Below are 14215 nucleotides of genomic sequence, written 5' to 3' on the forward strand. Positions count from 1 at the left end.
GCTTTGTAGAGAGCTTGGAGGAGTTTAACTTCAGGTTCAGTTTCCTCATTAATGATGTCCTCCTCTGCTGAGCTGTAGCATTAGCTAGCTCACTGGTGCTTTGTGAGCTCCTGAGAAACAAGATTGTGATTTCTGGAGACAGACTTTGATGTGAGTTTTTCAAGTCTATTTGTATGGCTCTTTGAGCACCATCTAGTTCCATATATTGAAGAGACGGCAGACATCTCTATGGCCAGTATCCCCAACACTCGACACTCACACAAATAGCCCTACAGGTAGAAGGGAACAATATGTTTGTTCTTTTATTATTATTTTGGAGTGAATTTTCCCTTTAAGCCATAGTTGAAGGTGGTGTTGATCTCCTCCTGTAATTATCTGAAAGTATATAAGCATATTTACCAAAATAACTCGTTTAAATTCAATATCAAGGCTGTTCACACCACAAGCAAAATTGCGTCCACACACATTGTAGTCTTTAGAGGCAGAAATCAATCAAAACCACTACACACCACTAACATGAGCAGGAGGTGACAAAATGTTTGGTTTTTTGTAATTTGAGTGTTCTGACCTCTGACCTCTAAAGCACTGAATACAAAGACAATATATGTATCCTGTTATTACCCTAAATACTTTAACAGCTTAAAATGTATTTTTCTTTAAAAGTATGGCACTTACTATTTTCAGAAATCTACATTCACAATAACTGACCTTTGTTATAATTTTGGTTGATTGAAATTAGCACTTTATTCATACAATCCTCTAAATGACTAAATACTAATACCTAGAACTGTATACTGTATATTTTATATACTATAAAAAAAATACAGCTGAGTAAAAGAGCCAAGTGACATCTCATAGAAAGTGCTAAGAACCTAATATTCTTTTATTGTAATTTCACTTACATTATATGTTTGCTCTTTTCCTTAACAATAGATTTACAAAATAATAGACCAAACAATACTTTCTCAAAATAGTAAACTCATTGAATACTGAGGAAATAAATAACTTATTTTCTAGCAGATTTCTAGCAGAAACACCAAAGGGCAACATAGTACTCTTAAGCATACACACTTAACGAACAACCACGTCATTCGTTATCGGAGCAGACTCGACGTTATGTACAACAGAAGGACAAATCAGCAGGTGCACACACGCAAACTCACACACACAAACACCCACAGAGCAGCCAGGTTCTTGTGCATCTATAATTGCAAAAAAAAAAGCTTGGTTTAAAACTATTTAGATACATGCATGTTCATTTCCATAGCAACGGGGGTAGGAAGGAGTGTAAAAGGAAGGGCGTCTATCTATCCTTCTCCACTTTGGATACTGACGCTGCAGCTCCACAGGCTTCACAACGGTGCACATTCCCTTGCATAGATTCTTGTGTTGTGGAATGGACTCAAATCATTCCCCTGTTGATTCCTTAAATCTGAAACTGATCAAAGTGGAATGGTTGAAAATTCGGAGCAGCTGTCAGATGTTGAAGACCCTTGATCCGCTTTGAAAGACAGCAGAAGGGTTCGGAGGGAGCTTGGTCCTCACCAGATGTTCCTGAGACATAGGACAGAGAGAGAGAGACAGACAGACAGGTGTAACAGCAGCTTTTTAAGGTGATCAGAGCGATGAAACCAGAGAGGGCAGCAGCTCTGGTGCTCACGCTGGACCCATGAAATGAGAGGAGACTGGCCGGGCTGTGCCGTCAGGAAGAATCAGGTCTGTTGTCAGAGCGCTAACGTCCTGGACTGTGTTGCTATTTCCTGCTTAGTGCTGCCCTGTTCTGCTCATGGCAGCTGTTCTCAAACCCTGACCGAAGTCTATCTGGGTTATGACAATTTAAAAAAAAAAAAAAGAAAAAAAGTTGCCTATTCTGTATTCTTTCTAGCAGTTAAGTAAAAGTTCCCAATGCAGACAAATCTTTAAAGAAACAACAAAAAAAAAACCACACTCAAACCTCACAGTTATTAGAAAAAGAAAAAGAAATCAAAATTATTAGAAATCCCTCCACATTCCTAATTATTAAAAAACAAATATATAACAGTCAGACACCCCCAACTCCCCCAAAGTATATAAAACACACAAACTCAGAATTATTAAAAAAAACAGCAGAAAAACACCCCAAAACTCTAAATTATCAAGAGAAAAACAACAAAAATTAAATAATCAAAAACAGAAAAAAACACACAACAAAACCTCAAAATTATATATAAAAAAATAGAAACCCCAACCCCTAATTATATTAAAAAGAAACACCTCAAAAATTCAAAATTATTTGGAAAAAAAAAGAAAAAAAAAACCCACACGAAAAACCATGCTGTTTTCCTGTCACCAAAATTTAGCTATATTTTATTTTGTTTTTAAAATAAAAGAAACTGATCATTTCTGTAACCTAACGTTACTTGATTTTGACCATTTGCTATGGACTTCCTCACAGATCACCTACATTCAACTGCTTTGAGAAGTAACTCAGCCAAAATATAGGTTGGAACTGCAGGTTAGGGGTTTTACGCAAGATGGTTGCAAGATTTTAGCTATGTGGCAGCTTCTCACCCTACTTTGATAACATTCACGGCAAATAATGCAGAATTCATTTCACATTCCCTACAGTAACTGTTACAGTAACATCACAAACAGACCACCCTCTGCCATTTCTACTGCTGCTGTGTACAAAATCACCTGTTCACTGCAACATTTCTCCTTTGCTGCAGATAGCTCGCTCTGGATCGGGAAAAACAAACAGCTTAGTTCTCATCCTGCTTTTGCTGCGCAGTGGTTGACGTGCGTCCTTTTGTGCCGTACATTGATCCTTCATTTTTCTCAGGAGATTGTACCCAGAGGCAGGCAGAATAGCATAGTGAAAGCTAAGCTAATAGAAAACCAATTGTGATAGAGTTTTTTCATTGCTCTGAAGCCATTACACTGTGCAATGAACATTAAATTCAGAAGTAAACGCTCTGCCAACATTTATGGCATGTAATACAATAATCATCTCTGGAGGCTTTAACTTTATAAATGCACCTTTAAACATTGTTTTCTGTCTCTCAACTTATATTTAATCTCCTTCTTATCATCTCACCTGCAGCTATCTCAGCCAGGGTACACTGCTCTGAGGAATGCATATTGCACATTTCTCCTTTATAAATGCCAGTTAATATTTGGGAAAAGGCGGACGAACTTTTTTTGTGTGTACACATCGTTAATGCAGCTGGCCCCTGGAGTCTTAGGAGAGATTGACGGCTTGCTGCTCCAGCTTTGAATGTGACTGTACAGCGCTGTGGGTGGCAGGGAAGGCGGTTCATGTTGTTCAGCAAGTCATGTTGGTGTGTGAGTGTATTCACCTCCTCCCCCCTCCCACACACACACACACACACACACACACACACACTAATACACACAGACTCCGGCTTTTCTGCTTCATGAAGCAGCCAGGTCTGCCTCTCTCCTAAATTAGATTGGTGCCAAAGAAGACTGCAAACCGGTGCAACATTGCACTTTAACAAATAATCCATCAAACGGTGCTCACTAACCCCTCTCCCACTGCTCTCTCTCGCTCTCGTTCTCGATCACCTATCACACGCTGCATCTCCTTCTCTCTCCTCATCCTTTCCTCTTGCTTTGCCTCTTTTCCCTCAACCTTGTTTTGCCTTTCCCCTGCTCTCAATACAATCCTCTCCTCCCCGCCAGAGTCCTGCCAACTTGGCACAGGACTCCCCGTCTGTAGTCCCGGGCAGCGTGGGAAAAGGGAAGAGGTCCAAGTGAAAGACAAGATGAGAGAAAAACAAGGAGACAAGCCTGGCTAGGGGGGGATGTCGAAAAAAAAGGGAAAGAGGAAAAACAATGGATGAAGGAATGAAGGGGGTAACTGCAGCGGCAGGTTTAGAAACTTTCGGATAGAGTGCTGCAGGGACGATGATTTTCTGCAGGCCGACACGGAAGTTAACGTCCCCATTTCCTCAACAAAAAGCATTTTGGATCACTGCAGAAAATAATCTCTGCGGCAAACAAAAGTTTGTTAATTACACGATCTGTTCAGCAAGATGATTCTAACAAATGAACATCACTTTTATCACTTTTTCAGCATACGTGCAGTTGACAGAGAGAAAATGCCAATTTTAGGCTATGAACCAGGCAGGGACCGATTTTAAATGGCCCTTAGCATGTTGTTCGTGCGGCCCACCACACAATAATGGTTAATTGAGCGAGATCCCTTTGCATTTTTCACCTCATGATAGTGGGAATATTGATTACTATGTAGACATGCACTATGTAGGAGCTACACATGTGAAAGTAATATTCTCTAATCAACAGACGGTAAACAAGCTAATGACCGATTGTATTTTAGTAACCCATATAATGCGAGAAGCAGCTAGCCTCCTCCAGGTGTTTTCACATTATCTAATCTGGCCCCCGTTTTTCTGAGTTAGACCTAAGGAAAATATAGCTTTGAACATTAAAGAAGGGGGGCAAGTTCATAAAATTAGTAAAAATATTATTGGGTTCATACCTATTATTATTATTATTATTATTTATTGTTATAAATTGTTAACTTTTAATAGTCTCTTATCGTACCGTATTGTGTTTTATCTTATGGTGTCTTGTCGTGTTCTGTCATGCCGTACCGTGCCGTGCCTTATTAGTTATGGTATTCTCTCTGTGTAACTGTAACTGCAATTAACGTCAAATTCACTCCTCCACCCTTCCATCATATATTAAGGACAAAGATCCCCACACTGACACAAACGGCTACAACCACACCCGTGTCATTTTTAATTGTTTGACTCATTTTGAATTTGTTTCACGTATTTTGTAATGTTTTTAGTTGTTTGGGCAGGTGAGGGAGGGTCGATCAGATTCCATAGGGTGCCCGTGCCACCCTTTTCTGGCTCCGCCCCTGGTTAGATACAGAGAGAGAAGAAAGAAAACAGAGGTAACTGGAACGTGAATTTTAGGCTGCATTGTCCCCCGAAGGCTTTCTATCCTCTTTCTGCAGTTTAAAGCCATTGTGAGCAGCATTTCCATCCCTCTGCTGTGCATCTGTGTTACTGCCATACGAAAACACAGCACTGTTATACATTGTATTCAGAATTTAAGCTTGGCTGACCGTGAGCTCTGAGTACAATCTTAAATCTCGGGGGAGCGGCTGCTTCTAAGCTGACTATAATACAACAACCAAGAATTTGTCATAGCAAGAGTTTCCTGCTGAAGTTTCCACTCTGCATGCTTAATGTGTTCCCTATTCAGCGGTTTTGTCTTGCTCATCCCTGACACACACACACACACACACACACACCGGATTATACAGCCCATCCTTGCAAATCTGTTTGCCTTGTGTTGCAGTTGCCAGGCCTGATTCCTAACACGCACACTAAAGTGCGGCGAGTTCAGCGCTGCACTCATTTAAGCCCGACAAGTTGGACAAGCCTGGCTCCAGGTTTAACAGACGTTCGTTCTCCTATTCGACAGCTCGCACCAACCTCTCGGATGTTTTAAATTAGGTTTGCGAGTTCAGCGAGTTCAAGAAAACACATCTCGCTTGCAAAGCATCAGCGTGTCCTAATCGGTCAATTGTCTGCTGGGTGTCATGAAATTAGAGACGGCTTTTATCTGTTGAGATGGATTTGATGTGTTATAGGTGGGGGAGCGCACAATTTGACAGATTGATTTGAGCAATAATGAGAATTTCATGGCTGCCCAACTTCTTTATCATCAAGAGCAGATTTATTCTGATTTCAGCAGCTTATTTGGGACTTAACCATTAAATCTTTTAATGAATAGAATACAGTCACTCGGTTCTGCTCCATGAGGACGCCTGGCCTGCTGGTGATAACACAGTTTTGTGTAGTCATTTATTTTACTGAATCCGAATGCCCTCGAAGACGAATACCAGCGGAGAGCCGTGACCCAGTGTAATGCATACTGGAGTGGGATGTGTAATGCTTGGTCAGACACCTCTGCAGGGGGCTGGTGAGTCAATAATGAGTCGGCAGAGAGTGGGCCGTTGGTGACTGGGGTGGATTATCTAAGATCAACTTGATTTGCTGCCAGGCTGGTTTGTGTCACACTGGCAGATTCTGGTATAGCTGATGAAAATGCATGAAAACCGCACATATGTGTGTGTGCTTGAGGTGGTGTGTGTGTGTGTGTGTTAATATCGACTGTGGTGTTCAGTCCCACAGCCCCACATACTGCCAGCAGCACATCCCTCCTTAATGTGCCGTGAACTCTCACTCCAACTGGGCCACTGTTATTAATAGCGACTGTGTCCCGCCATTGACATCTCTCACTTCGACCTCCATCACCGCCACGCAGGATATTGAGGGACACGAAGGCTTAATAGAGCAGTCATTAGTCTAAAAATTATGCAAATTGTCAGTTATTTTCCTAATGCATTAATTTACTAAACCTCTGAAGTTGCAGGCCTGAGGGTAAACACAGCAGACGGCAGTTAGGATTCTAGAAATATGGAGGTCATTAGTCTCCCTTCATCAAGAAAACCCCAACCCAACACCAAAAATTATCTCAATTTTCTTTAAATTACATGAATTTTCACATTTGATTTATTCATTTAATCCATGTGTAAACATAATTTCCCAACACGATTGTGTGTCCTCTGAAAATCTTCTCATGAGTAAAGATAAACAGCCATGTTTTAATCCCTGGGACAATGCATTTTTTCAGATAATGCAATAACTTTTTAAAGGGGAGCTATCATACTTTTACTTTTTTTCTGTCATATAAATTATGTTACAATGTTAGATGTTCATATTAAAAACGTGGCTAAAGTTTTAAATAATAAAGCAAATGTATGTTAAAGTAATTCTTGTGAGCAAAACCCCCCAATACTCTGTTTCTGATATTTTTATTTCATATTTTATATTCCAATAGCTAGTGACAGATCTCTTAATATGGTCATCTGCTCCAGACATGCGACTCCCAAGTGTTTACATTATGTAGCCCACACTGCTACATGTAGCTACATGCCAAAGTCAGGGAGTCCTGTAATATTGGTTGCCAATTTTGTTAATTTCTCCCCAATTTCAGGTCATATTCCTGCTAATACAGATCCTGCTGTGTTGAGAAGCTTTTATTGGTTATTTTTTTACTGTAAAAAGTGCCACAATTCTCTGTAACTTCTCTGCTGTGACGCTGCAGACGCTGAACGCTGACCAGTCAGAGCAGACTAAGCTTTTTTTGGGAGAGGAGGCTTAAAGAGAGAGGCGTTAAAACAGAGCTTTTGGTCAGAGGTTGTAAAATAGTGTTTGAACACAGACATTATAAGGACAATAAAGTTGATTTCAACAGATTCAAACATTATTGCATGTGAAGATGTTCCAGTAGAACCCAAAATTCAGGTATGAACCCAAAAATGAGCAGAATAGGTCACTTTTAAATATGTGAATTTAGCCAAATAAGAGCATTTTGCTGTGCACATTGCCAGGAAATAAAAGCTTTTGGGAAATAATAAATCCTTATTACTTATTAGCTAAAAACTTTGAATATATTGAGTCTACAAAATACTGGCATCTGCCTACGAAACATTCACTAAAGCAGACTTTAAACTTCCCCCAGATTCCTAAAACAAATAGACGACCTAGGTGTCCTCAGTGGTAGCTACAGTCCTGCAAACAACTTTTTTTTCACAAAAATACATTTTTTACCTTCCCAGATACCTTTCAGTGGGAGATTTATCGCTGCACAGTTTGCAAACACACAAACCAGCCTGACCCAGCCCAGCCCGGACCAGCCACAGCCCTGGCAGATGGCACTGAGGGGTGAGGGCGGGGAAGAGGGATGGCACTAAACCTCTGGAGATTCCCCAAAACTGTCTCGCTTACTGTCACGCAAAAAAACGGCTGACCTGAGTCAAAGCATCCAGGGAGGGGACAGAGAGAGGAAAGAGGGACGTGTCCCCTCACCCAGTTTATCCGATAATCTGGAACAACCTGACAGAACTGATGAGTTCTCGGCTTCCTGAGCAAATCCTCTCGCCTTGTGTGGTTTGTTATGCTTCTGGATCTTTGTCTGTGTGTCTCAATCACAATCTGGGACAAAATGTAAAGTTGTATGAATATTTGGGTGATTTTTTCAGCTGTTGCCAGTTTATCCATGACCATATTAAAGGAGCTTAATACAATATTCAGATCTTATCTGTAGCCCTTTTTACACAGAGATCGCGCTATAGGGCCGCTACAAAGTCCCCTCTTTATGCTGCAGTTACATCTTTTATACAGAACCAAACAACAGTGGCAACATGCTGCTCCGGTGAGTTTAGACAACAAGCTGGTGTCGCAGACGCAAAAGAGGCTCATGACACATTTGTTTGTTTTTATGGTTGTTTTTGTGCTGATTTTCAGGTAATTTTCTTGTACTTTTTTACTAATTTCATGATAATATTCGGGTCATTTCTTCTAATGTTGCTCATAGTGTTCTTCTCGTGTTTTTGAAAAAAATCAAGCCAATTTGCCCTGGTTTGAAAGGGTTAGATCTCCTAAACAAAAAAATAAGAAATGACCCACAAATTAGCAAGTGTTTAGTTAAATATATATATATATATATATATATATATATATATATATATATATATATATATATATATATATATATATATATATTTTTTTTTTATTTAAAATTAAACAACTTCAAAAAAGTGCTTTAAAAACGTAAAATTATTTACGTTTTTAAAGCACTTTTTTGAAGTTGTTTAATTTTAAATATGTAATTATGATTATTAGCTATAAATATCATTTTCCCCTGGCTTTTCTCTTTTATTTCATTTAGTTATGTATTTATTTTAAATAATTCTCTAAATCCACTAATTTCTTGCAATTTGTGGAACATTTCTTTCTAAGTTGCTCATTGCCCCAACCCCCACTCCCCACTTTTCTTTTCTTTTGTTTTTTAAAAGAAATTGCACACACACACACACAGAGGGACCATGATTTCATTGATTTCCATTACTTGATTATATCATGGCAAAAAGTTGCCGCTGTATTAATAATCTATTCTACTATTTTTCATTGTACTGTATTATAGCAGCGTCTCTAGGCCATGAAAACTTTGACCCTTCATAATTTAGACGGCAAATACAAACTACAAATTAACATTTTTATATTTAACGAAATCAGTTTACATTTTCCCTCTAAATGTTAAAATAAAATCACAATAATGACTAATTGTTAGACAGACGTCAATGTATTTGTCTACAGATTTGTTCTGTTTTCTGGCCAAAATGGACCACATTTGGAAAAAAAGCACGCATTTACTCTTTTTTTGTTCTCATCAAGCCTTCTCTATTCAGGTCAAAGTAATGAGTGTGGCACCAGCAGAGTGTTACCTAACACAGTACATGGCCTGTTTTAAACAGCTGGGTCACTTTGAGCTGCTTAGGGACAGAATGCTGTGTCTCTTTTCCAAAACGCCCCGACAGCAACAGGCCACCAGGGAGCTGAGAGAAGATGACTTTCAGGAGGAGCATGCTGCAATTTAAACCTGTAGCTCCTCCAGCGAGCTCTTTTTCTGAGCTCTAATGATTGTGAAAGTACCCCATTTGGGCAACACTTCTGTCTTTGCTTACCTCTCCCTTGGATGTACTGAGCTCGGTCCTCTCAGGCGGGACGCTCTGCTGGAGGCTAGAGGGGACGGGTGAGCTGCCAGCTTGCAGGACCGTGGGGACGGGCTGGGGGACAGTAGCAGGTTGTATGTTGGAGGCAGCAGATGGGATATTGTGCTCCCCCTGATGCAGCCCTAAGGACCTGTAGCCCTCCGCACTGTAGGCAGCCTGGTAGCTGGTCTCTCGTGGGACATGGGTGGCCTCTGTCCCAGGGCTGGAGTATTGAGCTGGAGGATTTTTCCTCGCACTTTTGGCTGGTTTCGCCCCTGTCCACGGCCTGTACTCTTGCCTGGAGGAGGAGACATGCATCAGGTGGCTGATGGAGACTCATTACAGGCTTGTTTTAGTGTTTCACTGCCTGAAAGATGGTATTTTCATGAAACTGGGCTGTGCTTGCTGTAAAAAAGATGCACATTCTTCTGAAATTGGTGCTAAATGACCAGAGATATCTAAGAAAAAGGACTGTGGCATTCATTGTTGCTCAAGTGGTAAAAAACCTATAAACCTACAACTAGGGGTTGACCTATATTGGATTTTCAGGGCCGATATCGATACCAAGTATTAGTAGTTAATGAGACCGATAACCGATATTTGGAACTAATATGCATTTACAATAAAAATGAAAATCTTTCTGTCAATATTTAGAATTTGGAATTTAACTAACTCTAACAAAAAATGTGTTTAAATGCCTTTAGCAATAAACAATAAACCCCCTCCTGCTGGTGGATGATGTTATGCAAGTTTCCCATTCAGTAGCACTATGGAGCAAACGATCTTTCAATACAGTTAAACAGTACACTAAAATATGTTTCTGAAAACATTTGAGGCAAGACACAGGCAACGCAACAACAGAATCTTGGCTTATATTTGATCAGCTCTACCAAGCTTTACAGTTTGATCTCATTTTTTCAGCCTGTGTTTATACAATACAGTAAACAGTGTGGCACCTACTTTCCATTCACAAACTCTTATAACACAGCCAAACAGTGCAGTGAAATATGTTTTTGAAGACATTATAAATAATTAATAGTCAATACAGCCACAGAATCCTGGTTTATATTCAGTCAGCACATTTTACTGAGTGTACATGTGAAAGATCAGTTTAATTGTCATGGGGGGTGCTTAACTTAAACTAAAACCCTGCAGATGTCTTGGACTGGGTTTAAGACAGAGAGGTGCAGTATGCAAGATGTCAGCATGTTTAGGATGCAGTGTTTTAGGCACTTGAACTGTGACTAAAAGTCCATATATCTCAGCCTGTGCTTTTTGAAACTTTGTGCCAAGCAACTTTAAACACCAGAAAACTCCTTTAATTAGGCCTACTATAAGTTATTTATGTAAATCTACCAAGGGGCTGGACCAAATAAAATCTACTAAAATAAGTAAATCTGAAATCACTCTTTGGTCCCAAGGCTTGTAAGTCATGTAACATAGAAGTGCTAGAAATATCATTTCTTCTCTTTAAAGGATCATAAGACAAAAAAAAAAGAAACTGTGAATCACTGCTCTAAAACTTCCAGTCCACATAACCTAAAATAAAATCCCCCCCCCCAAAAAAATCAAATATTCATACTTTAGCTCTCTCTTATATGAATATGAAATGTGTAAGAGAATTATTGATGACCCCTATCTCCATGCAAGCTTGCTGGGTCGACCCTGGAAGTCAATGAACTATTAAAACACATCTAATTAAGCATCAAAGCAGACATCAGCACCATCCCGCAGTTTTCATGACTTCTCCTTCTTCTTTTCCTGTAGTTTTTAATGGTGGTTGGCATACAATATGTTGCAGTACAGTCAACTTACATTACTGGATTTAAACTTAAGTCTCCACTTAGTAAATAAAATAATGATAACTCCCTCCCACCCACTCTGCCATAAATTCTCTATTTTCCAGGTGGTTGATGGAGCCAAAAAGCTTCTCTCAACTGCTGCTGCACAACTTCTCCAGAAACTTAACTCCTCCTAAGTCCCTTTTTTTACCTGCAATTTTGTCAGTTTTCTGGTAATTAGCATTTTATTTAACTTTTTTTTTACATAAAAATGTCACAAATGACTCCTATATGTATAGAAAAAAGTAAATGAATAAACAATAATAGTAGTAATAGTAATTATAATAATAATGAGACAAAAATAACTCTAAAACATTGATATGCACCATGATCTAATATAATTAGCAAGCAGCTGATTAGTTTTCAGACACACAAAGAGTGTGTGTCAGTAATATGTGCATAGTGTGCAATTTACATCAAGATCTTTCCACATTAGCCATGTAGTCCAAGTAGTCTCTCCATATATCCACATATTTCTCAGTCCCTTTCTTACAACTGACAGAGATGTGATCGTATGATGCAACTTTTGCCAAGAACGATTCCTTAAAAGAAGTAAAAGAAGGCTCACTTGGTTTATGCCATTTTTCTTAAATGTCCTTGCTGCTCCAGCAGTACATTTATTTGCTAAGCCAAAACTTCCCCTGATTGTTACAAAAGCAAAATTCCTCCTTGGCTTCCTGCCTCACACCATACACTTGCTCAGGCCTATTTCTTTTCTTAGATGTAGCCCTGATTATTTCTGTCTCTGTTACTCTCTTTGGACAGTTAGCCTCCCCACATTTACCACATGGAGCAAAATCACTCCTGCACACGCACACACACACACACACACACACACACACACACACACACACACACACACACACGCTATGCCCATCCTGACTGCTTCAGCAGTCAGATGCAGTGGACAGCGACAGGTGCTGAAACAGGTAATAGAGCAGGTATACTCAACTTGCTTTACTTGATGGCCACTTCTGCAAATGCCAGGGGCCAGTCGCAGCACCCCCATACATGTTTCTAAGATTTTAGGATGTTTCACAAATCTTAGTACATTTCTTGGATTTTACGATGTTTGTAGGATTTTAGAACATTTTTAGGTTTTTGGGTCATTTTTAGGTTTTTGGGTCATTTCTAGGTTTTTAGGACATTTCTAGAATTTGAGACATTTCTTGGATTTTACGTAATTTCTGCAATATGAAGACATTTCTAGGATTTTAGAACATTCCTAGGATTTCAGGACATTTCTAGGATTGAGGACATCTCTAGGATTTAATACCATCTCTTAGATTTTAGGACATTTCTTGGATTTTATGATGCTTGTAGGATTTTTAGGACATTTGTGGGATTTTAAGACGTTTCTAGATTTTTAGGATGTTTTTTGACAATTTTTGGATTTTAGGTCGTTTCTAGACTTTTAGGACATTTCTAGGATTTCAGGACATTAGGGGCTCAGTTAGGACCTCTGTCAGGGGGTGTGGGGGATCCTCCACTAGCACCTTTTTTTTTTATAAACAAGCAATATTTTGATGCTGTTTTATGCTCTCTGGCACCTTATGTATAACCTACTTAAAGTGCAAAAACAATTCCCAGTGTGAATCGCTCTGTTTTTATTGTGAATAAGAAAATGGTCGGGGGGTGGGCACCCAGCACCCAGATTTGGCCCGCGGGCTGTAATTTCAGTGTCAGTGTTACAGAGGATGGCATGTCCTACCTGTAGGAGCTGGTTTTGCTCCCCTCCATCACCTGCTGCTCTCCCCACCTCTGCCCCCTGCCCCGCTCCTCTCTGTCCCCCGGCGGTGCCTGGCTGTGGTAACTGTTCACCGGGCTGTCCGAAACACCGTCTGCCCTGCTGCCCCCGTTACTAATCCACGGGAAATTCTCCTTCCTGGGAATGGGCCAGGGTTTGAAATCCTGCTTGTACTGGGTGACACTGGGGAAAGGTACTCCGGGCGGGTGGTAGTCCTCCCGGGGCTTGTAGCTGGGCTCTTTGCGCGCCCTGAAAGACCCTCGGGTCCCTGCCGTGCCATCTTTGGGCGCATGAGGATCGCCGGCGGCACGCGGGTCCGGGGTCGAATAGTTATTCCCGTGCGCGCGCTCCGAGGCGGAGACCTGTTTGGTGACGGACCGCACCTCCTGCTCCGCGATGTCCGAGTAGTTCTGGATGGTGAGCGGCACGGAGAGGTCCGATTTGTCGAACTGGTTCCAGAAGCGAGCCAGGCAGCACACTCTGCTGATGCACGGCCAAGCCATCCCCCCCACCTCTGAGTGTTTGACTTGTGGAGGAGAGAAGAAAAACCAAAAAAAGAAAAAAAAAAAGAAACAGAAAAAGAAGAGGCAAAAGATGAAAGGTTACATTCAGACAGAGTGTCGCCCTCCCTCCGCGTCCGTTCGTGGGAAGCTGAGAAAACACAGAGTCCAAGAGTCCATGTCAGCAGCAGAGGAGTGCCAGCAGAGATGAACCGGTCTGTCGGGGACCGTCATTGAATATTCCTCTCACGTGGTCTGTGATAGTGCCTCCACTATGCAGAGGAATCTGTGGCAAATTATTCTCCGCATCTCCAGTCGGATCCACGGTGTCCGCATCCTATCCAAAATCAAATATATATATATTTATTTTTTTCTCCTGCAGACACGTGTGGAATGAAAATCTTGGAAATGTTTTATGGCTCCAGTCACATTACTGTACCTTAACTGTTGCCAGCGAGCTGAGGGTTACATAATTATGATGCAGCGTCAAACCTACAGTGTACAGTATAGGCTGTTATCAGACCCC

The 14215-nt window shown here is 40.6% G+C and overlaps 1 protein-coding gene across 1 annotated transcript; it reads right to left on the minus strand.

The window, feature by feature from the left end:
* Nucleotides 1-1087: 1087 nt before the first annotated feature.
* Nucleotides 1088-13723, minus strand: map6d1 (MAP6 domain containing 1). The gene is made up of 3 exons (XM_042498322.1): nucleotides 13154-13723; nucleotides 9575-9899; nucleotides 1088-1554 (listed from the first exon to the last, which is right to left on the minus strand). Exons 1-3 carry the CDS (start codon nucleotides 13690-13692, stop codon nucleotides 1477-1479), a joined length of 942 nt encoding a protein of 313 aa, XP_042354256.1. The 5' UTR covers nucleotides 13693-13723; the 3' UTR covers nucleotides 1088-1476.
* Between the last annotated feature and the right edge of the window lie 492 nt (nucleotides 13724-14215).

The sequence above is a fragment of the Plectropomus leopardus genome, chromosome 12 (assembly GCF_008729295.1).
Source record: "Plectropomus leopardus isolate mb chromosome 12, YSFRI_Pleo_2.0, whole genome shotgun sequence".
Lineage (NCBI taxonomy): Eukaryota > Metazoa > Chordata > Actinopteri > Perciformes > Serranidae > Plectropomus > Plectropomus leopardus.

Excerpts from the sequence above, each read along its gene's own strand:
- map6d1 (XM_042498322.1), bottom strand. The coding sequence starts at position 13,692 with ATGGCTTGGCCGTGCATCAGCAGAGTGTGCTGCCTGGCTCGCTTCTGG. Across the intron at positions 9,900-13,153 it reads AGCAAAACCAGCTCCTACAG|GCAAGAGTACAGGCCGTGGA; the intron begins GTAGGACATGCC and ends CTCCTCCTCCAG. Across the intron at positions 1,555-9,574 it reads TCAGTACATCCAAGGGAGAG|GAACATCTGGTGAGGACCAA; the intron begins GTAAGCAAAGAC and ends CCTATGTCTCAG.